At 51.8% G+C, this 24053-nt stretch overlaps 1 protein-coding gene across 7 annotated transcripts in view; it reads right to left on the bottom strand.

Annotated features, from left to right (window-relative positions):
* CTIF (cap binding complex dependent translation initiation factor) overlaps positions 1-24053 on the bottom strand; it is a 284572-nt gene that overhangs the window by 168637 nt on the left and 91882 nt on the right. For all 7 annotated transcript variants that reach the window (XM_019652735.1, XM_019652734.1, XM_019652738.1 and 4 more), the window contains 3 exons: positions 12423-12496; positions 11128-11232; positions 5828-5903 (listed from right to left, as the gene is read on the bottom strand). In XM_019652735.1, coding sequence (XP_019508280.1) covers positions 5828-5903; positions 11128-11232; positions 12423-12496 — 255 coding nt within the window. The remainder of the gene's footprint in view (positions 1-5827; positions 5904-11127; positions 11233-12422; positions 12497-24053) is intronic.

Raw genomic sequence — 24053 nt, 5'->3', positions numbered from 1 at the left:
AACATTTATTGAGCCTAGTTTTTGTGCCAGGCTGTTTGCTGAGTGTAGGTATTATGCTTGTATTACAGAAAGTGAGACACAGATTAAATATGTTCAGTGTCATATAGCTAGAAAGTGGCAGATCTAATTAATTTGAGCAGGTAACTATTGGGTTGTCAGAAAAGTCATGATGTATTTTTTCTATGTTTTTCGTTGCAAAAATGCATCATGACTGTTCTGACAACCCAATAGTATAAAGCTGACTTAAAAAAAAATTAGTTTCAGGTATACAAAACAACGTAATAGTTAGACATTTCACCCCTCACAAAGTGATAACCCCTCTCCCCCATACCACACACTTTAAAACACTCCTTCCTCAACCGTAGCTCTCAACACCCGACTAACTGCACCAAACAAGTTGAAACTTGTCACACACCATTACTAAGGTTCAAAGCAATCACTTCCCGTATTGAAGATCCCTGCCTTTCTGTTGGATGGCAGCAGTAGTCACCATATTTGTTGATGACGACGGAAAGGCTCCGTGTCACACATCGCTTCTCGTACATTTCCTGTCAAATAAAAACATGACGGTGTGTCCTCATCCACCTTATTCACCGTATCTGGCACCGTGCGACTTCTGGCTCTTCCCCACAGTCAAAATGACCACGAAAGGTAAATGTTTTTAATCCATTCAGGACATCGAGGCAGCCACGACAGTACAACTAATGGCAATCTGTCTTTTACTGTAATAAATTTTTTAAAAATTTAAACATTCACCGTATTTTTTGATCATACCTCGTATTTGCAGAAACAGGTCGAGGGGATGGACTTGGTCTGTGGACCACAGTTGGCCAATTCCTGTCTAAGCCTCTGGTTGTGTTCTGGGTAATCAAGGCTGTTCTGTTAGGGAGGCGGATGTTTTCTGGACCCCCTAGAGCCAGAAAGCGTTTGCTACCCGCAATCCCAGCTCCCTGCAATCTGCCTGCCCCCGAGGCCCTGTGAGAACCCAGTCCTGATAGCCTGTTGCCTGCTGCCTAAGAAGTTTCCTAGTTGTCACCAAGTCTTCACCCCCCATCAAACAACAAAAGTAAAAATAGGCTCGCCTCACAGAGCACGTTGGCCATTCCCAGTGGGCCTTGCTACCTGGCGGCCTTGGACAGGAAACCATGGATTGGAGAACTCCTGGTCTCCTTTGTTGTATCAGCGCCTATTTTTGTCCTGAGGGAGGAAGCGCAATGGGTGGGGAGGCCAGAGAAGTAGTAGAGGGGCTCTCCTAGGTAAGCACGCCTCCTTGAGAGCTGAGGCAGCATCTTAGGCCAGTCGGGATTTGAAAGAGGCCATTGGAAAATGTTCTGATTAAAAAAAAGTAAAAATCATATCTTTTCCTCTTTCAAAGGTGTCAGTAGGGGTCTCTCCCTCTCAATCTCTCTCTTTTTCCATTTTTAGTGTCTTCAGCAGTTGAACAAAAAAAGATATTCATTTTCTTGTTCTTGCTTATTAAGGAAATGGCACTCACCCCTAACTCGCTGTACGTGACTACAGTCACCTAGAATGAGAAAACGGCTTTCCAGGGCCTCTTCCTTCTCAGCGTCACCCCTAAACAAAGGGCACCAGAGGAGTCGGGCTGCCTGAATTCTAATCCCCCAGATGCATCGATAAGCCTGTGATTTGGGGCAACGGATTTAATCTCAGTTCTGTCGTCTGTAAAATAATAATAGAACCTATACTTTCCAGGGCAGTTATGTGAATTCAGAGACGATATGCAGACTTGTAGCTCAGACAGTGCTGGATTCACGCGAGCCTCCGTGAAGGAGGCCCAGGTTCTGGACTGGGGTATGGGTACCGCGTCCCTCTGGGACAGGAACACGCCAGGGTTCATTCAGTCATTCACCCAATATTTAATAAGCCCCATACGTGCCCATGTGGAGCTTTACATTCCAGTGGGAGAACGCAGACCCACAAAATAAAGCATATGCATGATGAGCACTATGGAGAATAAAGTGAGGAGATCAGGAGAGGGTGTGCGGATGGGGTGTTCAAAGGGCCTTGCTGAGAAAGTGCCATCTGGGGGCCGGCCGAGTGGCACATTGGTTAAGAGTTGGCTTGGGATGCCAGCTCTGAGCAGCAGGGCCCTGGTTCGGATCCCACATGAGGGCCAGTGACGCTGCGCCCTCTACAGCTAAGATGGTGAACAACAGCTCAACCTGGAGCTGGGCTGCCGTGAGTTGCTGGCAAATGCATAGGCTGCAGTGGGCTGCCGTGAGCTACTGTGAGTGGCCGGCAGCCGGCGTGAGCTGCCGTGAGCCGCCATGAGCGGCCATCCAATGGCTGGCGAGTGACTGCCTCACCCAGGAAGAGTGCAATGATAATATCAACATGGGCCAGTGAAGCAGTGTCCTCCACAACTAGTCTGAAGAACAAAAGGACAGCAACTTGTCTGTCCCCCTTCCTTGATTCCCCAACGCTGTTCCCCTCCCTCAATTCCCCAATAAAATCTTAAAAAAAAAAAAAAAGAAAAAGGAAGTGCCATCTGACTAGAGCAACCTCATCCAGGAAAGGACATTGTTAACAACAGCATGTGCCCCACAGGAATGGTGTGAGGCTAAGCAAGGTAAGAAAAAAAAAAAGTGCCGTCACAGCTCCTGGAGCATGCAAAGCATTCAGAGGGTTTGCAGGGTTACTGTTGGTGCAGCAGTCATTGTTGGATGCTCGGTAAGGAAGCATTATGAGTCCCATGTCCTGGTCCATTGGAAAGGTAGTGGCCCCCGCATTTTAACTCAGTCCATCATGGCTAAGACAATGCTTGGTCCCCAGAACCATGCTTGATCTATACTGGTGGGCTCAGTGGATGAAGTCAGATTGTACCTCCCTGTGGGACCAAGAAGTGACATGAAGCAGCGCTTTGGGGAAAAGGTCGGGGCCTGGGGGAGCAAGGTGGAACTTAATTTTCACTTTGTTCCTCGGCATCTCAGGATGTTAATAATCATTTGCCTGTGAGTTGGCATATCCTGGAAGTTTCCAGAACACTTGGCAACAGAGCTGGCATAGCTCTAGGGAACAATAAAGTCACTCCTTCCCATCTGGCGGGCTGGGAACTGGGCTACAGCGGCTTCCATCCAGCGTGGGATGGCCCCTTCCCACCAACCTGGATTTCCAAGCCGCAACGGTGCCACCTGCTGGAGGAACAAGGCGGTTCCTGCATCTGCCACCTTTTTTTCCCTCCGAGCACTCAGTGGAGGGAGGGAAGCACGGTCATCCTTCTGCCCACGGTGATTTTCATTCTGAAAACTCATTTGTTCCTCAGATTTCTCGGGTGTGTGTGGGGGGAGGGGTTCTCACCCTGTCATTATCTGGGGGCAAAGCAGGGGAATGGGGAGCTTAACCCCAAGTCCCTTCCTTTAGCTGGTCTCTTGTCCTCTCTGGGTCCTGTGTGAAGACAGTGCCTTGTAAACACTCTCATGAGGCCAGAAGCCCCACATTTTCCCCCAAGTCTTCCGGGCCCCTCCGTGGAGAGTGCCTTGGGCACATCCATGAGGCCAGAGATCTCACTTGGCTCAGTCATGTTCCTTGCTCAGTGTGTGTGCTGTGCCGACCTCACAATGGGGGACAGTATATACGTTATATACGGCTAACCTGGCTCAGTCACCAGGGATCAGAGCAACGGACCTGACCAGGTCACAGTGAGCTCATAATTAACTGCAGCCAGACATAGAATTTAGTTTCAAAGTTTCCTAATAGGAAGGCAAAAGGGGAAGTAAGTGGGGTTACACAGTTCCTACTGTCACACAACAGACAGCAGACATAATGTTTGGCTGTCAAAGAATTAAAAAAAAAAAAAGATCAAAATATGTCCTTTTAGAAAGCTGTGGGTAAGATACAGGATAATTCAACAACAATGTCTTTTAACTGGGGTTTTGTATAATACGCACGAGCAGCCAGGGCTGTGTGGGGAATCGGGAGGCAGTAGCTCTGCAGGGCTCCCGAGGCTGGGTGGCCCCCTGTAGTCTGGTAACCCGAGGACACACTGAGGAGAAATTGCTCAAGTTACCACACCTCAGGGGGAAGACCCCGGGGGTAGTGTCCGGGCCAGAGGTGAGGTGAGGGATGTGCAAGGGGGGGCCAGGACCTATTCGGATTCGATTCTCTTGCCGGCACACTGAACTTAGTGAACCATAACCTGGCCTGGGTTATGGAGCTCCGTCGTCCTCCCTCAGCACAGCCGGCCAGTGCCTGTCCTTCCAGAGGGAGAAGCCAACACTTTGTGACTCCCAAGTCCCACACTGGTGGGTGATCCTCTGCAGGCCCAAGCGAAGCCGTCTGGTATGGGGAATGCTGCAAGCACCCCTCACTCTGTGGGCAAGTACCCTCCTTGCCTGTGCAGCTGATAGAGGCTTAAGGGGTGTGCCCTCCTGGGAGCTGCCACGTGTTCCCAGGGGTCTCAGGAGTGTGTGTGTGGGGGGGCGACTTTCAGGAGGAATGCCAGGCCTTTGCACAGCAGGGGACACTTTGGCCAAACAGGTGCTTCCCTACACCTGTGTGGCTATCTCCTTCACCACTTCACATCCTCTCCCTTATTCTGGGGAGGAATGGCCTGAGTGTTGGCCCGGGTCATTTTTTTGGAAAATCTGCATGTTGAACACCAGTGAGGAAGCAAGGACACCACTTTTAGCTGATGGGGACAAGGGACTTCCCACTGCAAACACAACTGTGGCGCCTCCAGAGCGGTGCACTGGTGCCCTCTAGTGGGGGAACATCACAGTGCAGCAGTCTGTTCATAGGGCCTTTGCAGCAGCTGCACCTGACCTTGGGGATGGCACTCGGAGCAGGATTACAAATTATGGGGCTGTCATCACTGTGGCAGGCCAGCCAACACCCTTCCACCCCACACGCAGTTTACAATAGAGATGCCAAAAGTGCAGACAGGACCCTCAGGACTCCATTATAAGCGCAGTTGTGTGTCTCAGCTTCTGCCCTGCTGTATAGTTTCACTGCTGGAATCCTAACTGATACTCTGCCACCTCCACCACCACCCTCTGAATCCATGTCATAACACTCAAAGCTTCCAGCTGCCCACCCCGGAGCAGAGCTCTTGGGGAGCAGTGCTAGCCTCAGCTCACCTGAGACTTCTGAGAGTTTGTAGACACTAAAATCTGTCTTCTGGCTATCACCTACCCTAGCTCATCTGATCTTCTCCCTCGGTTCCCATTTCGGGGGAGCAGACCTTGGGGATAGTCACCATCAATGGCATCAGCCCTTACTAACCAACTACATGCCTTTATGAGAATCGTGCCAGGCAGATGACAGCACCTACTATCTGCCCTGCCCCCAGTCCCTGGCAACTCCAGGGGCCTGAGCCCCAGCAGCCCCAGTGATAGGGGTCCCTGAGAAATAGAACTGCATGAGAATAACCCCTGGGATTCATTGCCCGCTGTGAAAAACCAACCAGGTGGGGTCATCAGCAATAGAGGGTGCTTGGCTTTGGCTGGAGGTGGGGTTTACACAGGCACCCAGGTGTCAGACTCTGACCTCTGACAGAGGTGCTCCACCTCGGACCACTCACTGTGACATGTGCCCCATGTGTGAATCCCAGTGAGAGATAAACTAGAGCGCCCCGGAGATCTACAATAGGCATTAAGTCTTGGGGCCTCTGGGGCCCTTTGCACACACATCACAGTGGGACACTCTGGACCACGGCAGGTAGCCACCCCTGCCCACATACCAGTGTAGTACATCCAGTTATGCCGTGTTGGAGCTATGGGGCCAGCGGGAGTGCTTAGGCTCTGCCCAGGCCCAGGATCAGGACCTGGGGGGATGTGGGAGGATGTGGACACTCGGCCCCTGCACCTACCTGCCAGGTTGGGAGAACCTTCTCGATGTCATTCAGGTTGATCCCATCCCCATCTTCCAGCTTCCCTTTCCCACACCTGGATCAGAAAAAGACATAAAGGCATTAAAAAGATGGTGAATCCATGTATCCTGTCCCGGCCTGGCAAGCAGGAAGAGCAGGGATGATCAGGTGACACCAGGTCCTTCCCTCCCTCAAGGCCTGCGCAATCAGCCTGAACCACCCAGAGGAAATGGCCCTGGAGATCCCTGGAGATGAGACCTCCGCTCTCAGGCCTGGCAGCACAGGCCTTTCCCGAGGACGAAGGATTCATGCAGACAGTAATGCTGAGGCCAGATGCGGGTAGGGGGAGGGAGGCACAAAAGTACCAAGTTCCCCTTGACCCTTTCAGGCAAAGACGCTAAACTCCTTGCTGATGAAAACCCCAAAACTTGTCCCAGCTTCTGCAAAAGCCCATCATCTTGCCCATTACACTAAAGGGAAACTGAATGAACAGAGAGACCAAGCAACTTTCTCAAGGTCACACAGGCCCCCCACGGGGCTTCCTCCCTCCTTGACCTGACTTTCGGCCAGTCCAGCAAGCCTGCTCAGGTACTGATGCTCTGTCTTCACGTCCTCTGTGGACAGGCACACCTTCAGGCCAGAGACACGGGCTCTGATTCACTGCCAGCGGCCTGTGTCTCCTGCATATTTAAGGTGCAGACTGGAAGCAGACTGCCGGGGTTGGAATCCCAGCTGCATCCCTTACTAACTGGGTGACCTTGCACAAGTCACAAACCTCTCTATACCTTGGCTTCCTCATTGGAAAAATGGGGACAATTAATAGTACCTAACATCATAAAGTGAATGGAGGATTAACGTATTGAAGTGCTTTGAACCTTGTCAGGCGCGCGCGCGCGCACGCACACACACACACACACACACACACACACACACCCATATTGAGTAATACCATATTTAATGGTAACTATAGATAATAATTAAATAAAATTATAATAAAAAATACGGTAAAAATGTCTCTACGACGTGTACTGCCTCTACCTCTACTATTACTGCTGTTATTATTACTGGAGAAGCAGCAGCATAGCCATGAAGAGCGTATGTCCTAGAGCCAACCCAGCCTCATGCAAGTTACTCATTTTGGGGGGTTTCCTAGTTGTCTCATCTGTCGAAGTGAAGAGGATGATAGCCCCTACCTCCTCCCTAGGTTGTGGTGAGTTTTAAATACTGTGAAGCAAGCACTTAGAACAGGGATAGACACGTGCCCTGTGCAGAGTAAATATTAGTGACTGCTCCTATTATGTTGTTATTATTGACCCAGGTATGGTGAGGGCTGCTCAGGGGGCAGGCGGCAGCGTTTCCCAGCTGCAGAGTTAATGCAACTTTCACATTTCAGAGTAATTAGTTTATTTGTTCAATATCTGCCAAGCCTCTCTTGTGTTTTGGGCCCTATCAACCTCCCTTGGAGTCAAGGAAAATCAATGCAACGTGGTTCCTTCTCTCCAACAGCTCATCGCTCTTGGGAAACAAGTCCTGATCGCATCTAAACAGGGCAGTGCGCCTGAGCACCAGTAGGGGGCAGCATGAGATAAGAGTCACCAACGTTCTATGGGCAGAGTAGCCCTGGAACCCCAAGGAAGAGAAACCTGCAGAAATGAGCAAAGGCTTAGGTGGAAGAGGGCAGCGGGATATGGTCTACACCCTCATTTCACAAGTGCTTTTGTGTGGGTTCCGCCTCCGGCTGGGCCCCAGTGTAAACAATGCACAGGCTGGGCCCTCGGTGGTGGCGATGTTGTGTCAGGGATAAGAGGGGGTGCTATAGGCACCCAGACGAGCAGCTTCCAGAGCAGTCTGGGCAGAGGGAGGGAGATGGGTCAGGGGCTGGCCGAGCAGAGAATCTGGGAGAAGGTCCCAGGTAGAGAACAGCAGCACAAAGGCTTGGAGCTAACAAGCGTGTGGCCAGCAGGGATGCCTGCATTCATGTGACTGCAGTGGGGTGGGAACAGGGGTGCAAGGAGGTGGGAAAAGGGGTAAGAGGACCCTGGAGGGCCAGGGCAGAAAAGACAGCTTGGGGGCCTGGCAGGTGGAGCTGGGGTGGGAAGGGTGTAAGGAGGGAAAAGAGGCGCGTTCTTGCCCCTCTCCACTCCTTCTCCGGCCTCCTGATGTGCTGGGCTACAGATGAGAAAGTTCTGGAAACATCCAACCACCTTTTAACTAACAAATCTGCCTGGTAAAGACAGGCTGGCCTGTGAAGGCACCAACTACTCGCAGTCACCTGTTTCGTAAGTGCCGTGGCAGTCGGGGAGGAGGGACCCAGGGACTCGGCCTACTGCAATGGCTGACACCACCTCCCCAGGTCACGTGTATGTCTAACACACCTCTGGCTCCAAACACATGCCGGACACCAGCCTAGCACAGCACAGCCGCAGCCTTTCATTCTCACCTCAGCAGCCCCCATGGTGGGCAGCGGGTGCTGCGTTCCCCTGGGCCCCAGGCCTGCCCTGCCTGGGGCTTACAACCCCCTGGAGGACTGCAGGTTCAGGGGGCAGCAGGTTGATACAGACCAGCTGCGTCACTGCTGCCAACAGGGTTTCCAAGGCAACAGCCTTTTCTGATTTCTGTCCCTCCATGGATACACAGGCTGCAGGAATCCTTGGCAACTGAGTGCAACCAAGTGGTACCCTGCTTCTGAGAGATGCAGTAGTGGCTGGGCACATGGAGTCCTGTACCCCATAAGGCAGGACTCTAAAGGTGACACAGTTCCTGGGCCACAGGAAGCTGCACCTGGCCTCCCCCAGAACCCGGATGAGACAGAACTTGGTCAGAGCCGGGTGTCTATGGGGAGACCCCGGGTGACTGTCAGCAAGTCCTGCAGGCTCCCTGACTCGGTGAGCCTGGCCCGTAGCTGGTGAGCAGGTATGGCCGGTCCCTCAGCACAAGGGGAAGGAACCTCTCCTTCCCTGGATAATATTCTATTGCTGTGGCTAACTAGTATTTTGTTATGAAGTTAATTTGTGTGAACTGGTGCAGACGCACGCCTGGGAGAGCCTGACGTCAACATGCATCCCCCGTCAAACACCTTCAGTCCTTCTGTCCTCTGGGCCTCAGTTTCCCCACTGGTTTCACTCTCCATGTGCTCCCAGCGGACACAGGGGAGATGGGGAGCTTCCCAGGCAGTTCATCCTCCAACAGTGCTCTCCTCTCTAACCCCCTTTGCATCTACTTTCTTTAACTACGTGCCTGGCAGCTTATTTCATAGTGAGGGCTCTCTAAATGTCTACACCGCAACACCGAGTCTTTTAGTTGCCTACAGTCTCAATCATGACTTGCATTCTTATCTCCTTTTATAGAAAACAGTCTTGCTGGGCAGGAACTATGTTTTATCAAGTGTGTGTGCATGTGTGTGTATGTGTGTCTTCCTCACAATCCCCAGCACCACGCAGGGACCCAGTAGGCCTAGTGAGTGGGCTTCAGAAGCGAAAAACGCCCCTCCATTCACATGACACACCCCCAAGCTCAAAAGCTCCCACGAAAGGGCAGATGGGATGCACACCTCTGCTGAAAGCCTGCTCCTGAACTTGACCTGCGATCCTAAACTCAGCAGCACGGTGTGTGTGTGTGGTGGTGGTGGTGGGGGCACAGCCCTGTGCAGCGCATCGGCTCAGGAGGAAATGGCCTCACTGCTGCTGAATGAGGGCTTGAGCGTCCAGTGAGCAGGTGGACGGCGTGAGGCAGGGCCAGGGGAGCCCTGAAGCTGGGCCTCTGCTTTGCTCTGTCTCCTTCTAACAGGGTGCCTCCGTGCTCAAGTCCGTCTCCCCTCTCCACCCAAAGAAAAACAACCCCAAGGGTTCTGATGGAACCCACTTAGGCAGGACGATGGAAAAAGGAAGAGTGGTAAGAGGCTGGGGTCCCCTGGGAGAGTCTGATGTGAGTGACGCGCCTCTCCCCAGAAAAAATACAGCACACATACGCAATACAGTTTTAAGGGGGTTAAGCTGGTTCAAGGGCACGCTGGTGTGATGACCTGGGCACTGGATGGCAACAGAAGACGTTAAGTCATGGCTCTGCAACTTGGGCAAGCTACTTTGCCTTGCGAGCCTCATTCTCCTCTTCTCTAAAACAGGGATGAGAACATCGCCCTTCCCGGGTTGTTGCTCATTACACTACGGCCCGACTAGGAGAAGGCGTGGGGTGGGACAGAAAGTGGCAGCAGGGGGCCAGGGGAGATGCAGGGAAGTAGCAATAATATCAGTGACGGTTAGGCCTGAAGTGACAGGGAGACAAGACTGGGCAGGGGAGGGTTGGACGGAAAAAAAGGAAAGCCATGAGTATAATTTAAAAAAGAAAAAAAGCAGAAAATAACACGTGCTGACGAGGACGCAGAGACATCAGAGCCCCTGTACACTGCCGGGAATGCAAAATTTTCAGCTGTTCTGGAAAACAGTTTGGCAGTTCCTCAAAACGTTAAAACATAAAACTACCATGTGTGACACTGTGATTTACAATGAGCTATATTTGGGTCTTTGTCCCCAGTCCTGGCACAGGGCTCCTAAAATCCTTGGTATTTCCTCTGTGATGAGATCGACCACGGTGTCTTTTGTTATGTTAATGAGGCGACTTTTGGCAAGTCCCTAGGTAACCTGAGGATGGGGCTGGTTGCCAGGGGAATCAAGGGAGAGACGGGAGGGTTAGAACTTTCCGTCCCATCCCCTGACCTGCGGGGAGGGAAGACGGGCAGGAGATTGAATGGCCAAGGGTTGAATGGATCATTCTGTGATGACGCCTCCATAAAAACCAAAGAGGGCAGGGGTCTTGAAAAGGGGACGGCGGCACTGGTCCACGAAGTAAGTAGAGGGTGAGGCAGCCCAGTGTAACATCAGCCACTAGCACACACCGGTGGTGCTCAAAGTGGGGTCCCTAGGAAGCTGTTAGAAATGCACATTCTCGGGCCCCCCCCAGGCCTCCTGAATCAGAGACTCTGGGGGGGTGGACCCAGCGATCTGTACCCCATAGGTGGCTCTGATCAAGTGTGAGACACACTGCACTGGGCCACTGACCAGCAGGGCCACACTGAGTGAAGCAGGCCGTGTAGCTGGAGGGGTCTGGGCAGTGAAGGGTGGAGGGACTCAGGACAGAGGCCAGTGAGCCTGCAGATCTGAGGCGATGAGCCATCTGTGTGTCCCTCGTGCAGCAGGAATGCCTTCCTGCCCAGGGAAAGGCCCCTCTCAGCTCTGACACAGCCGGAGCTGTTGTCCACCCCATCCTACCCCTATGTGAGAGCCCTCCCCCCAGACGCCCCTTACCCTTCACGGTCGATGTGTGGCAGGGGCTGCTTGGGCGTGTGTCGGAGCTTGCGGTGGAACTGGGTGAAGTCCAGCTTTTCGGGCTGCAGGTCCCAGGTGGCACCACTAGAGGGCGAGAGAGGGCAAAAAATGAGAGGCAAAGGGGAGACCGGCTCCATTACGGATGGGGCGGGCCCAGACACCTGGCCACAGCCAGGCAGGGAAGCATCCTTCCAAAGAGGCAGGCGGGAAAGGGGAGGGCACCCACCAGGCAAGGACAGGGTCAGGTAGGGACCCCTCACTCAGACTGGAAGGTGTCAGCTCTGGGGAAGGCCTGAGAAGCCATCACCTCTCCTCACCCCTGCTGTACGGTAACTCATGCTTGTAAAACACAAGTGTGGGCCTGCTGCCTACGCCACAGCAGCCACTCTAAAACACTTAAGAGTTTGTTTTCACACCCACATTTGAGAAAGCCCGGAGAGTGAAAGGAGGCCAAAAACCTGTCACTACAGCCTCTGACAAAAGCTCAAAATGGCAACAAGGCAGCTCTGAGGGACATGGGGCGAGTCAGTGGGGGAGCAGGGGGCCGGGTCCCGCCAGCTCCAGCCCCAGGAGACCCACGGCGCTTCCACGCCGAGCGAGCCTGAACCCGAGCCAGGGGTGTGTCCAGGGTGCACTAAGGGGTGGCCAGCTCTAGGGCCAACACTCCCCAGAGGTGTGGACATCATGGCAGGAGCCCAGGAGCAAAGTCTTCAGGCGCACTGTCCCTACACTCTGAGGAACGCTGGACTATACCTGTTCTTCCAACCGGGCCCATCAGGAACCTTCCAGAGGCTGAGCCACTGACAGCTTCCTTCCTCCAGACCTCCATGCAGCCAGCTCACCCACGATCACCTCCGGTGGCAGTGGTGGGGTCTGCAGCCACAGGTGTCTGGAGGCCCCGGGAGTCTGCTATCCATCCTCTCGCTCTTAACCCAGACGCCTGGCATCCCAGTGGGCCGTCCTCCTTTGCTCTCCCACCGCCCCAGTCCTCTCGCTGCTTTCTCTCCGGCTCCCGTGAGAGGGCGGGACTGTCAGCTCTGACTTCTCTTTCCTCTCAGCCTTCTTTTTCCTCTGCTTCCTCTTCCCTGCTCTTTCTCTCTTTCCCTTGGAGCCCCCTTCCTGTCTACTTCACCCGCCTCTAGATTGTCTCCACTTCTTGATCAGTGAACTCTTAACATTTACTCAGCCCCCAAAGACCCCATGGAGCATAAGGACAAGTAAGGTGGGGTCCCAGCCGGAGCCACACGCCACAGACAAGAGGAAGTGGGGCTTACCTGAAGGAATCAAAGGTGTTGGCAGCCCAGATGTCTGTGCCCAGCATGTCCAGAGAGTTATCTTTGCTGCCATTCTGCAAGAGATTAGGGAGGGAAAGGGGGCATTACTTGCTCTGCCTGGATACTGAGAACAAGTGGGTGGAGGGCCTCCCCAGGGCCCCGTCCTGGAGAGGGCTGCAGAGGCCCTCCCTGTCCCCCTCGGTGGGTCATCCTGGGCAGCTAAAAGGCTGGAGCGAGCGTCCTGGCTGGTGCAGCCAGTAAGAGTCAGGAGGACTCTGAGGTGCACCCCCGGCCTCCTCCTGGGCATGGCTCTCTCCTCAGAGCCTCCACACGGATGAGCTGCCACCACCATTGCCAGCCTGATGACCGTGGCTTTTCCCCAGGCAGGGGCCCTGCAGATCCAGGCACACTGGAGGGTCTAGGTGGGGGGAGTCGACTGTCCCACTTCCCGAAATCAGGTAGCACCAAGAAGCCCCCATTGACCAAGTTCACATCAGCGACCCAATTTCTTTAAATCAACCGGCTCCAGTCTTCATCCTTGGATGTTTCCTTCATGATCCATCCCATAGACAGAAAGCACTTTCCTTGATCCACCTTCCATGATTTGACTTCTCTGCCATCTCTGCCTTCACTGCTGATGCCACCCATCCCTCGTTAACCCTACAGTCTGCAATCCATCATCTCACTCTTTAAAAACAATGCCTCTACCTCCACTAAAGCTGAACGTGTGCATTTGTGTGACCCAGGACTGCGCTCCCAGGTATAAACACAACCGAAATGTGCACAGATGTTCGCCAACAGTACACAGCACAGACGTGCAGAGCAGCTCCAAGCTGGAAACCACCCAAGTGCCACCAACAGTTGACCAAATAAATCGTAGTATGTTCACATAATGCAATATTACACAGCAGTGAGAATAAACAAAACACCATGCAAATGACATACACAGATCCCACAAAAATAGAGTGAAACTAAAGAATCCATGGTACATTCATGACCCCAAGTAAATTTGAAGCTCTTCGACTGCTATCTCCTGTTATGCCCCCACAGTGGCTAAGCTAGGCACACAGTAGGTCCACCTCAGATGCCTGCCAACTGATTAAACAGACTCTACCCTGTAAGTGGAAGAGGCGCAGGCCTGCAGTCTCTGTCTGAAAGATTGATTCACGAGTTAGGGTGTCAAGATCACTTTACTGTCCTAGAACTCGAGGCCCAAGGATTGGAGGAGGATGGTTGGAGAGAGAACAAATGTGAAAAAGGGATGAGGGTCAGAGTGAAACCCAGGAGTGCAAAGCATCTCACAGGTAAGTCACCTTGAAGGCAGCTCAAGGGGCAGGGCATATACATCTGTCCCCTAGGCTGGTCACTCTCAGCCCCTGTGCAGTGGGGTTGACTTGGAGAGAGCTGGCAGGGACGTCCAAGCTTGGAAGAGGGGACGTTACCCTCAGGCTGAGGGAGGCACCTGGGGCATCTCAAACTCAGGCCCAGCATCTTCTGAAGCAGCATCCTGGCAGGGAACCTGCCAACCTCGGGACCTCTTGGGATCCAGGGAAAAGGGCCCTGGCTGATGAGTGGGAAAGAGCGACAGAACAGAAGTTGGAGGAGGCGCAGAAATGGAGGAGACGCCCCTGGCATTTGCATGCAGGTATTTATACTTTCCAAAGGGAGGCCACCTCTCTGTGCATAGAAAGAACAGCCCGTGATGTGCTGTTAACCATCTGCCATCTGAGGTGAGAAAGCGAAGTTCCAGGAGGGAGGGCTCAAGGCCCAGCTGGTGAGTGACAGAGCGAGCAGGCCAATCAGTGCAGTCCAGAGCCACCTCACCAGGCAGCTAGGCACGTTTATTTATTGTTTTTATTTATTTATTTTTTTAAAGATTTAAAAAAATTTTTTTTATTGGGGAATTGGGGGATGGGAACAGCGCTGGGGAATTGGGGGAAGGGGAACAGACAAGTTGCTGTCATTTTGTTCTTCAGTCTAGTTGTGGAGGACGTGGCTTCACTGGCCCATGTTGGTATTATCATTGCGCTCTTCCTGGGCGAGGCAGATCAGTCGCCGGCTTCTGGATGGCCGCTCACTGCGGCTGCTGGCTGCTCACACTGGCTGCTGGCTATACATGGTAGCCCATGGCAACCCACTGCAGCCTATGCCGTCACTGGCGACTCACAGCTCCAGGTTGAGTTGTTGTTCAGCATCTTAGCTGTAGAGGGCAGTGTCACTGGCCCTCATATGTGGGATCCAAACCGGGGCCCTCTGGCATCCCAAGCCAGCTCTTAACCAATGCGCCACTCGGCCAGCCCACGTTTATTTTTTTTTAATGCTTCATAGTTCTAGACTCTTTCCACCCATTTTTCTTACTGAACCCTCACAACACTCATCCATTCTATGACCCAGAGGGCATATCCTGGAACAGCTGTAGATATCCTGAATTCCTATTTTAAATGCCAGGAAACTCAGAGATCTCTCTGTCATTCCCAGGAAACACCCTGCTCCTCAACCGTCCCCTCTCCATCCCAGTGAGCGCCAGCGTTCTCTGTCACCCGGGCCAGAGGCCTCCGCAAAGGTTCTCTCCGTTTCCACGGGTTAGGTCTTGTCAAGCGGACCTACCTCTGGCCTCCATTCCCACTCCGACGGTGATTCTCACAAGTGCCAGGGTATGAGTCCTTTACAGGCCAAGGAGTGAGAGTCCCATCTTTGCATAGCCCCGGGGTGTCCTGGGGGCCCAGCTCCAGGAAAGAATGCAGATGGCACCCCTGGAGAAGGTGACAGCCCTGGGCAGGAATGAGGACCCGGGACTGTGAGCAAGACTTGCCTATTCTGCTGGGCATAATAGGAAGGTAACCCCCATTCAGGCTGGTGTCCTGACAGGAGCGAGGGCGATCTCAGAAGTTCCTAACGGAAACCTTGGTCACAGGGGGTGACCTGTTCATTGTGGCTCCATCCGACAGCCCGTCACAAGAATCTGGGCATTCCCTCAGAGTGACGGGCATATCATCGACGCATCCAACCTTTATCAGCAGGGGCTGGAGACGTCGCCTGGAGCTTGGGAACAAAAACCTCTCTCCGTCAAGTCTCAGCGCAGACAGGGGAGAACCTCACGGGCACAGCCTCCCTTTGTTGTCCCTTGTCAGTGCTGAGATGGTGGCCCAGGCAGTGCCCGGAGGGGGCAGGCCTCATTCTGCAGGGTGACTGACTGCTGCAGCTAAATGGGACAGCCAGAACCTGAGGGCTTCACACGGCCACTCCCGCACCCACTAGCCTTGGGCTGACGGCATCCGAGCAGACCACAGGCTATCCTGTGCCCTGTCGCTTCAGATCCAGTCTGGACACCAACCCTCAAAGCTTGCATCATACACACACACACACACACACACACACACACACACACACACACACACACCACCCGTTCCACAAGCCCTCTTAGTGTCCAGAGAAAGCACAGGGGCACGAGTTTGCAGACAGGCAGATTCACAGACAGGCAGACTGCAACTGATTTCCGGAACTCAAACTAGGAGCCAGACTCTCCTCGCCATCCAAACCACCCCGACGCCTGCTCACACTGAGGACCCATGCAGAGGCGAGGACAAGCTAAGGACAGAGAAGAAGGCGACCAGGGCCTGGCTTGTTCCCAGGCACCCCCTGCCTCCTCAGGCCTTCTGCTTGGGGCTGCAGAGGCCATGGCTTCCTCCTGGGAGCACTGGCAATACTGCGTTAGTGAGCGGCTCACACACCAGCCTGGCTGTGAAGGGGCTCCAGGGCCACACACAGCTGCCAAAGGTATATCGTCTATTCTTGGGCGACTGTGGTCTTCCTGGTCTCAGGGAAAACAAATAAGTGCTCTTTCCACCCTCCCTTCCCCCAGGCTTTCTTTCTGTTGGGATCCAGCTAAAGGCCCTTCGTCCCTGCAGTTCTGCAGTTTCTCCCCGACGCAAGTGCCCCACGAATGCATAGCACGTACAGCACGTATCCTGGTGCTTGGTCCCTTCCTGACTGGTCTATGGCAGAGCTCCCCGTGGTGTTCTAGCATCACGGATCCGCGGGCTCTCACATGTCAATGTGCATCAAAATCACCTGTGGAGGGGAGTGTTGATGGTTTAAATTGAGTGCAGCTGGAGTGGTCCAAGGAACGTGCTTTTGAAAACACTGGATGTTCAAGAGTTTCATGTGAAAAAAAAAAAAGTTCCTAAAGGCTCCCTAGTCAAGTGTTTGGGACACGCTGGATTAAAAGGTTGTTAAATAAATTACTTTATTGCAGAACTTCTCAGTGCCTTTATTGATCTTAAGATGGGTGCTGACTCTTCAAGTAAGTGGCAGTATAATAGGCAGATTTCCCCAAACTCCTTTGGCCAGAAATCCACCTCATCCTTCCTTTTTATTCCACAGAGCGCTTTGCAGGACTAGGGCTCCACACTAGGACTAGGTCTGTTTCCTTTAGGAAAACAGCCATCTAATGCTCTCTGTTAGCTCCCTTCCCCAATTAGTCTGTCATCTCGTTGAAAGAGGAAACCCTTGCTTCGCTTCTTTGTCTTATCTCCCTGCCCACTCACTCCCCATCCTAGCCTTGGGACCCAGCACCATCCATGAAATACTATTTAGCAAGGACCCAGTGGCCAGGCACTGAGAGCTCTCCATCTAACCTCCCTGGCTTTTCCAAGAACATTCTCCAGTCTGCAATTCCCTGGTTGGCCCTGGTGACCACGGCTGGTCTCTGAGCCCCACCCCTCCTGGGCCCTGTGGTCGCCCAGGCTCTGCCTCTCTAGGTTGCTGCAGCACCAAGGTTTTTGAGAAGCCTTATCAGAAACAATCACCCTTTTCACTGGATCGTTTTTAGCACTTAAACGCTGCTGAATCCTTCACAACGGCCCCTTTTACTGGCAATTAGGGGGGCCCCATGCCAGGGTGAACCTTGCTGCGCTCAGAACAGATCACAAAGGGATAATGAGCACTTTAAACCATGGGGAAGAAGAAATGGAAACAGCCTGCCCATAGGCAGGGAGACTGAAGCCGCCTCTGAGAGGCACCGCTGGGAGCACAGCTACCCTCAGCTCAGGGAAAGACAGATTCCAGGTGGTGGCAACAGAAACCATTGACGCAGCACGCTGTATGCCAGGCACCATCTGAGCACCTTACATGTGTTACAGCCTGAGGGAGCCGATGATATTTATCAGCATACCCATTGCACTGATGAGGAAACTGAGGCTTGGTGACCTCGTCCACATTTATAGAGCTAGTTTCCAGGATGGGAATGCATACAGTGAGGTCCAGAGTTTATGTTCTTAACCACTGCATTATGTAGTTATTCAGATAAATTCTAAACCTACTGCAATTTCCATAATGCAGTAACATATCCATCCCCTACGGACATTTGAATTCTCCAGGTCCATCTCTTGCCCACATTTGGGAAGGCAGTGCTGGTGGAGGGAGATCTGCTATAGTGAAGGTAAGGAGGAATATGGGGGTGTCAGCTGTCTGTATAGGGATGGGGAGGGCTCGGTGCATGAGCGGATGAGGCAAGGTGAGAGTTAATCACTGTACAGTAGAAAAACATGCTAAGTCAGGAGTAGCAGGAAAAAAGAACTAACTCTCTGCTGCTTTTTTTAAACAACACAACTGCAGAGTGATTTTTGTGTACGTGCGTGCGTGCGTGCGTGCGTGCGTGCGTGCGTGCGTGCGTGCGTGTGTGTGTGTGTGTGTGTGTGTGTGTGTTCAGTACCAAGGACAGCACTCCATATGCTGGTGGGTAAGACAATGATGGGCCCCCAATATTTTAAATACCCTACAATAGAAGGGTCTCTGAGGCAGGGGAATGACAGAACAAATCCAGCACAGAGAACCTCTTGGGTGGCACCAGAGCTGAGTTCAGGAGCAGGCGAGGCCACTCTGGAAATTTTATGTCCATCTGTTCATTCTGTCCCTTCCCTCTCCACCCACGCTGTCTTCGAATTAAGACCCAAAAGACCAGGGAGAGGTGGAAGATAATGACTAAAGCCTGTGGCCAAGTATGAGTATATTTCCCCTAAGTCAACCCTTTCTGCCCCTTCTCCCTCGGCTAAGTAGGTTTATGGTTTAGGATTTAAACGGCCCTGTTATTTGAACCTATTCCAGACTGGGCCACACCAGAAGCCACTACTGGCTGGCTGCCTATCCAGCATCTGCTGAAATAATGGGGGCCCACTCAACTGTCCCCCGCCCCCCACCCTGCCCCATGTCCCTGTGCAGAGAAAGAATCCCATCCTCCAAGGCTCCCCACTAGGAGGCATTCTTGGAACCCCCCAGGGCCATCTCCCTTCCTGCCAGTGCAGGCTCAGAGCTACAGAAGACCAAGGAGGGAAAGGGTCTGAGAGATCATGGTCTAGGGGTGACCTGGGAGTCCTTCTGGGGTGCTCCCACAGCAATGAGATGGATGGGGTGGCTCTTTCCCCCGTCTCACCAAGCAGTTCTGCCCCTTTTGGGTTCCTACATGGGATTTCCTTCAAAGATTTTGATGAAACAAAAGCTTCTCTACTTTTAAAAACGTAACTTCTTATTTTAGACAACTGTAAATTCACATCTAATTTTAAGAAATAATATAGAGAGATCCCGTGTACCCTTTACCTAGTTCCTCCCCAGGGGGAAACTTGTAAAACTATAGTACAGCGTTCTATCCAGGATACTGACATCAGGACAGTCAAGATACAGGACATTTCCACCAGCCCAAGGATCCGTCCTGCTGCCCTTCTGTACTCACGCCCACTTTTCTCCTGGCCTCTCTCCTCTCCTAATCCTTGGCGACTGCTATTTCTATAATTTTGCCATTTTAAGAGTGTTCCATAAATGGGACCATAGAGTAGGTAACTTTGGGGGGGGGGTTGGCTTTTTTTCCCCACTCAGCATAATTCCCTGGAGATTCAGCCAGGTGACTGCGTGTGTCAATAGTTGGTTCCTCCTTTTAATAGCTGAGTGTCACAGCTTGTTAACCAGTCACCTGTTGGAGGATGTGTGGGCTTTTTTTCCAGCTTGGGGCGATTATGAATAAAGCTGCTATAAACATTAGAGTACAGGTTTTTGTGTGAATGTCAGTTTCCATTTCTCGGGGATAAACAGCCAGGAGTGCAATGGCTGGATCATATGGTATTTGCAGGCTTAATTTTTTTTTTTTTAACTGCTCAACTGTTTTCCAGAGTGGCCGTATGTACACTTTCCATCTCCACCATGTATGAGTGATCAGTCAGTCTCTCTGCATCCTTACCAGCATTCGGTATTTTTATTTTATACATAGACACATATATAATAAATTTTAGACATTCTGATAGGTGTGGAGTGATAGTCCCTAATGGTTAATGCTGTTGAACATCTTTTTGTGTGCTTATTTGCCCTCTGTATATCCTCTTCGGTGAAAAATGTCTCTTCATGTATTCTGCCCATTTTTAAACTGGAACGTTTTTAATATTGAGTTTTGAGAGTTCTTTATATAGTCTAGCTACTAGTACAGTTTTGCATCTCAGTGTTGACATCTATTGATTATCTAATTTTCATTTAGTTTGAAGTCTTCCTGTTTCTTGGTAGGACAAATGATGTTTGATTGCAAGGAGGATACTTTGATGATATAAGATTCTGAACTTATTTAAATCTTCTGTTTTAATTGGCTTTTTGTGATACCACTCAGGCGGGGGAAGGGGAGGCGGGGGCACAGCCTCACTCCTGCCAGTGGAGGTAGAAGTCAGGGGCGTGCTTGTTGTTACAGCTGGTGGAGGTGGCATTCTAGGTCCCCACATGGTCCCCAAGGACCCTGCCATGGGGGTGGCCTCATTACTACTGGGCAACAGAGGAAGTCCCAGCTCTCTGTTAGGCCTCCTCTACCACATTCCAGCAGGGAGGGGAGGGGCGCCTCACTCCTGCTGAGTGGGGTGGAGTCCAGCCCCCTTCCCATGGTCTCCATGGAGGTGGTGAGGGGGCCTTCTTACAAGCCGGCTGGGATGAAAGGCCTTCTCTGACACCACCCCGGTGGATGAGGCTGGGGGCACCTTGTTACAGCTGGGCAGGGGTAAGAGTCCAGGCTCTCACTGGGTCCTTGCTGGTGTGGGTGTGGGTGTGGCCACAGTGTCTTCTGTGCTGTTTGGCTGAAGTAGAGCAGTTATTGTCTACGAGCTTTATAGCTCACTAGGTTGCTCTTTTTCTGGACCGTCGCCAACGAGAGCAGGCTTTTATTGGGAGCATTTTAAAATGCGTCCATCGGCCTTTCCTGGTTACTCACTTCTTCAGCTCTAAGACTGGGATATCGGAGGCAAAAAAAAAAAAGAAACCCAGGGAGGTCCCCACTGTGGCATTGCTCGAGTCCCAAGCTCCCTAGCTGGTGTGCCTTCTTCTCTCCACCTTTCAGAATCTTGTGATGTTTGCTTTATGTAGAAGGTGCAGAGGTTTAGTTGTACTTGGCAGGAAGAGGGAGAACATATACTCCCTCTTTCCAGAAGTAGAAACCTAGGTCTGTATTTTTAGCAAAACAGTTTGAGGGCCTTAAGTCTAGTTCGCTCCTTTTTCAGAGGGGACATGGCAGCTGCAGCGAGTTGACCCATCTCGCCTATGAATGAATAATAAGTCAGAGGTATAGAGGCGAGGACTGATGTCTTCCAGCTCTCAGTCCAATCTCATTCCCATGACCGCTGGCGTCTCTGCCATTCACGCCTACATATCTGACCACCTCTGCTGGATGCAAGCTCTCCTGCAGACACCAGCCCCTTCCTCCCGGTATTCACATGCTGCTCTGGATGGCTGCTTTTCCACTCAAGAAAGTCTTATTTCTCTACGCACACTCTAGGTTCTCTGAGGGCAGTGGCCAAGCCACGTGGCTCGTATTGATTACAGCAGGCACTCGGTGAATGGTTGCTGACTGTTCTCCCTAGAAAATTAATAACCAATATTGTTTGGTAAGCGTCGTAGTCTGGTTCCTTCAGGTGAGCTGGAGCCAGAAGGCACCTTGAGGACAGGGATGGGGTGCCACCTTCTGGAAAAGAGAGGCTCACCTGCTGAGAGCAGTGGAGGTGGCACTATCGGATCACACTAGCAGGACCATGTTCAGTTCTGGGAGGCTTATTAAGAGGAGTTATAGTCCATACTTATGGTGCTCCCAGGAGAGCAGCCCAGGATAGGACAGGACCTAAAAACCATCATGGCATGTCCCAGACTTCTGAGCACGGCCTGCCCTTGATGATGGCTTGCTGAATGGATCAATGGATGAAAGAACAAATAAATAAACAAAGGAATGAGCTAACCATGACAAAGTGAAACAGCTGCAGGAATGAGGATATTTAGAGTAAAAGGCAGACTTGCCATGATGGACTGCTTGGGGAGAGACCAAACAGCCACAGGCAAAAGGAGTAAAACTAACGCCATCAGCTGGAGTTATAAGAAGGTGGTTTGGGCCTAAATCAAAGAAAGGCATTTCTATTAATGGAGCTGCCTAACAATGAGGTGCCTTTTGAAGCAGTGAGCTCCCCATGACTAGAAATGTCCAGCAGTTCAATAGCCACATGACAGGGTTCCTGCATTGTAGCGGGGTGGGGGTTAGATTAGGTGACTTCTGAGATGCTTATCTTCCTGAAAGCCCATCAGGTCTTCAGGGTTCACTGGTGACCTGCTTAGCTCTGGATTTAAGGTGGGAAGGAAGAGGTTAGCCCCAGCCTTTGGAAAGCTTCTACCAGAGGTGGGGCTTGGGACAGTCATCTAGCCAGTCACCAAATAGCTCCTGTTTCCCCCATTCTGGGCACCTGGTAGGATTACACTTCTTAGTGTGCTTATGGTTGGGTGGGACCATGTGACCAGTTCTGGGCAACAAGTTCAGAGTGGAAGTGACATGTGTTACATCTAAGTTGGTGTGTTGAATTGCCAAAGTAAGACCCACCACGTGACCCGCCCTCTGTCATAACTGGTTAAAACAGCAACTACTCCATCAAGCTGGGTCCTGAATGGGTTATTTAAAGCAACTGAGATTCGGGGCTGTTTGTTACTGCAGCATTACCCAGACTACGCTGACTGATACAAAGGGACAAACTTTACTTGTATGGAACGCCAGAGAAAATATAAGATATACAAGGTGCATACCCAGTGGTGGGGTTGGACAGCAGTTCCAGCATCTCCGCAGCACACAGGCACCTCCACAGTCACTGTCTTCATCCCCCACCACACTCGTCACACCCAACACCAACCATCCACTCTACTGTGCTTTCTCGTGCTGCCCCAACATCCCAACACTGGGCCCAGCTTCAAGCCTTTGCTAACACCATGTCTTCCTTCATTTTCTTCTGTTTTCCTTTCCATCTAACATGCTACTCACTCCCAAAGGCACAGACCAAGTCTCCTGTCCTGCTAGATGCCTCCCTACCCACAGAGACCAACAGGACCACTCTGGAATGGCTGCAGTCCCTGTGGTCAGGACGTCGCTGTGGGGGACTTAACATGAGCGTCTTTAGCTTATTTCATGTTCACCAGCCTCTATTCTGCAAACGGGTGGTGAGCCAGAAGGCTCTAGCTCGTATGCGTCTGCCAAGCTTGTAGTAGGTACTCAAAAAATACTGGCCAAATAGAACGCAGTGTCATGAACGTACACATGATATTTCTCAAATACCCACAGAAGCTGATTAACAATCTAGGCACTTTCTTAAGATATCATTTGTACTAATGAGTTTTTTAAATTGGCACTGAGCCAATAGCATAATTACGGAAGGGCAGCGAGATGGCTGGCCGAAAACTCCTTCTACGCTTTTCTGTGGGCCAGAGGTAAGCAGTGTAATTAGAGGTTCACCTCTGCCTACCACGGGTCATCTCCTGGGTCAGAGTCACTGTTGGCACCTAGGATATACTTAGCCTGCAGGTTGGCACAGGTATGAGGGTGGATGAGGGAACAGTGGAAAAACCTGGGCAACCCACACCTGCTGCTGCTTTGAGCAGCTATTTGGATCCAGTGGGTCATTTCGTGGAGACAGCAAATGTAAACAATGAAAGATTTCCAGAGAGGCTCAGAGAGTCTGCGTAGTCCAACACCTCATCTTGCAAAAGAGGCATGGGGAATTGGGCCACACCTGGGTCAATACCTAGCTCTCCTGACCCTTGGTACAAGACAAGGCTCTTTCACTCTCTCCTGATGCTTTAGTTGTTTGCTGCTGGCATTCATGATGGAGCTGGGGGGGGCGCGGGGGGAGGGTTTGCCATTCTCTCATCGCTTCAGGGAGTGTGGGATCACAGGACTCGGAGACACCATTTCTGACACACCCCCACCTTTCCCAGGGCTTTGCATGAACCTGTCTGATAAGGAGGTATGCTCATTAGGTTCCCGGCAAGGTTTCATTACCTTGCTCAACAGTCAACACCGCCAGCCAAGTCCTCCAGTCAAGAAGTCCTTCTCAAGATCTAATCATAGGCCCTGCTGCTGTTGGGCACATTAATTTCCTTTCCTCGGCTCTTCTGTGTAGATGGAGAAGAGCTGCTCGCTCCTGACTTCACACCTTTATATGACTTTTGGCTTTCATCCCCAAATGCTAAACCCCATGTTGGGACCTTGAAATGTTTTCTGACTGAACTGGGTTGCACTCTCTCATTTCAGATGCCTTCCTCTAAATCATCTCTATGCATTTCCCCCAATATGATGAAAAGATGAAA

The sequence above is a fragment of the Hipposideros armiger genome, unplaced genomic scaffold (genome assembly GCF_001890085.2).
Source record: "Hipposideros armiger isolate ML-2016 unplaced genomic scaffold, ASM189008v1 scaffold_186, whole genome shotgun sequence".
Taxonomy (NCBI): Eukaryota; Metazoa; Chordata; class Mammalia; order Chiroptera; family Hipposideridae; genus Hipposideros; species Hipposideros armiger.
Note: the sequence above shows the minus strand (reverse complement) of the source record. Positions and strands in the feature narration are given on the sequence as shown.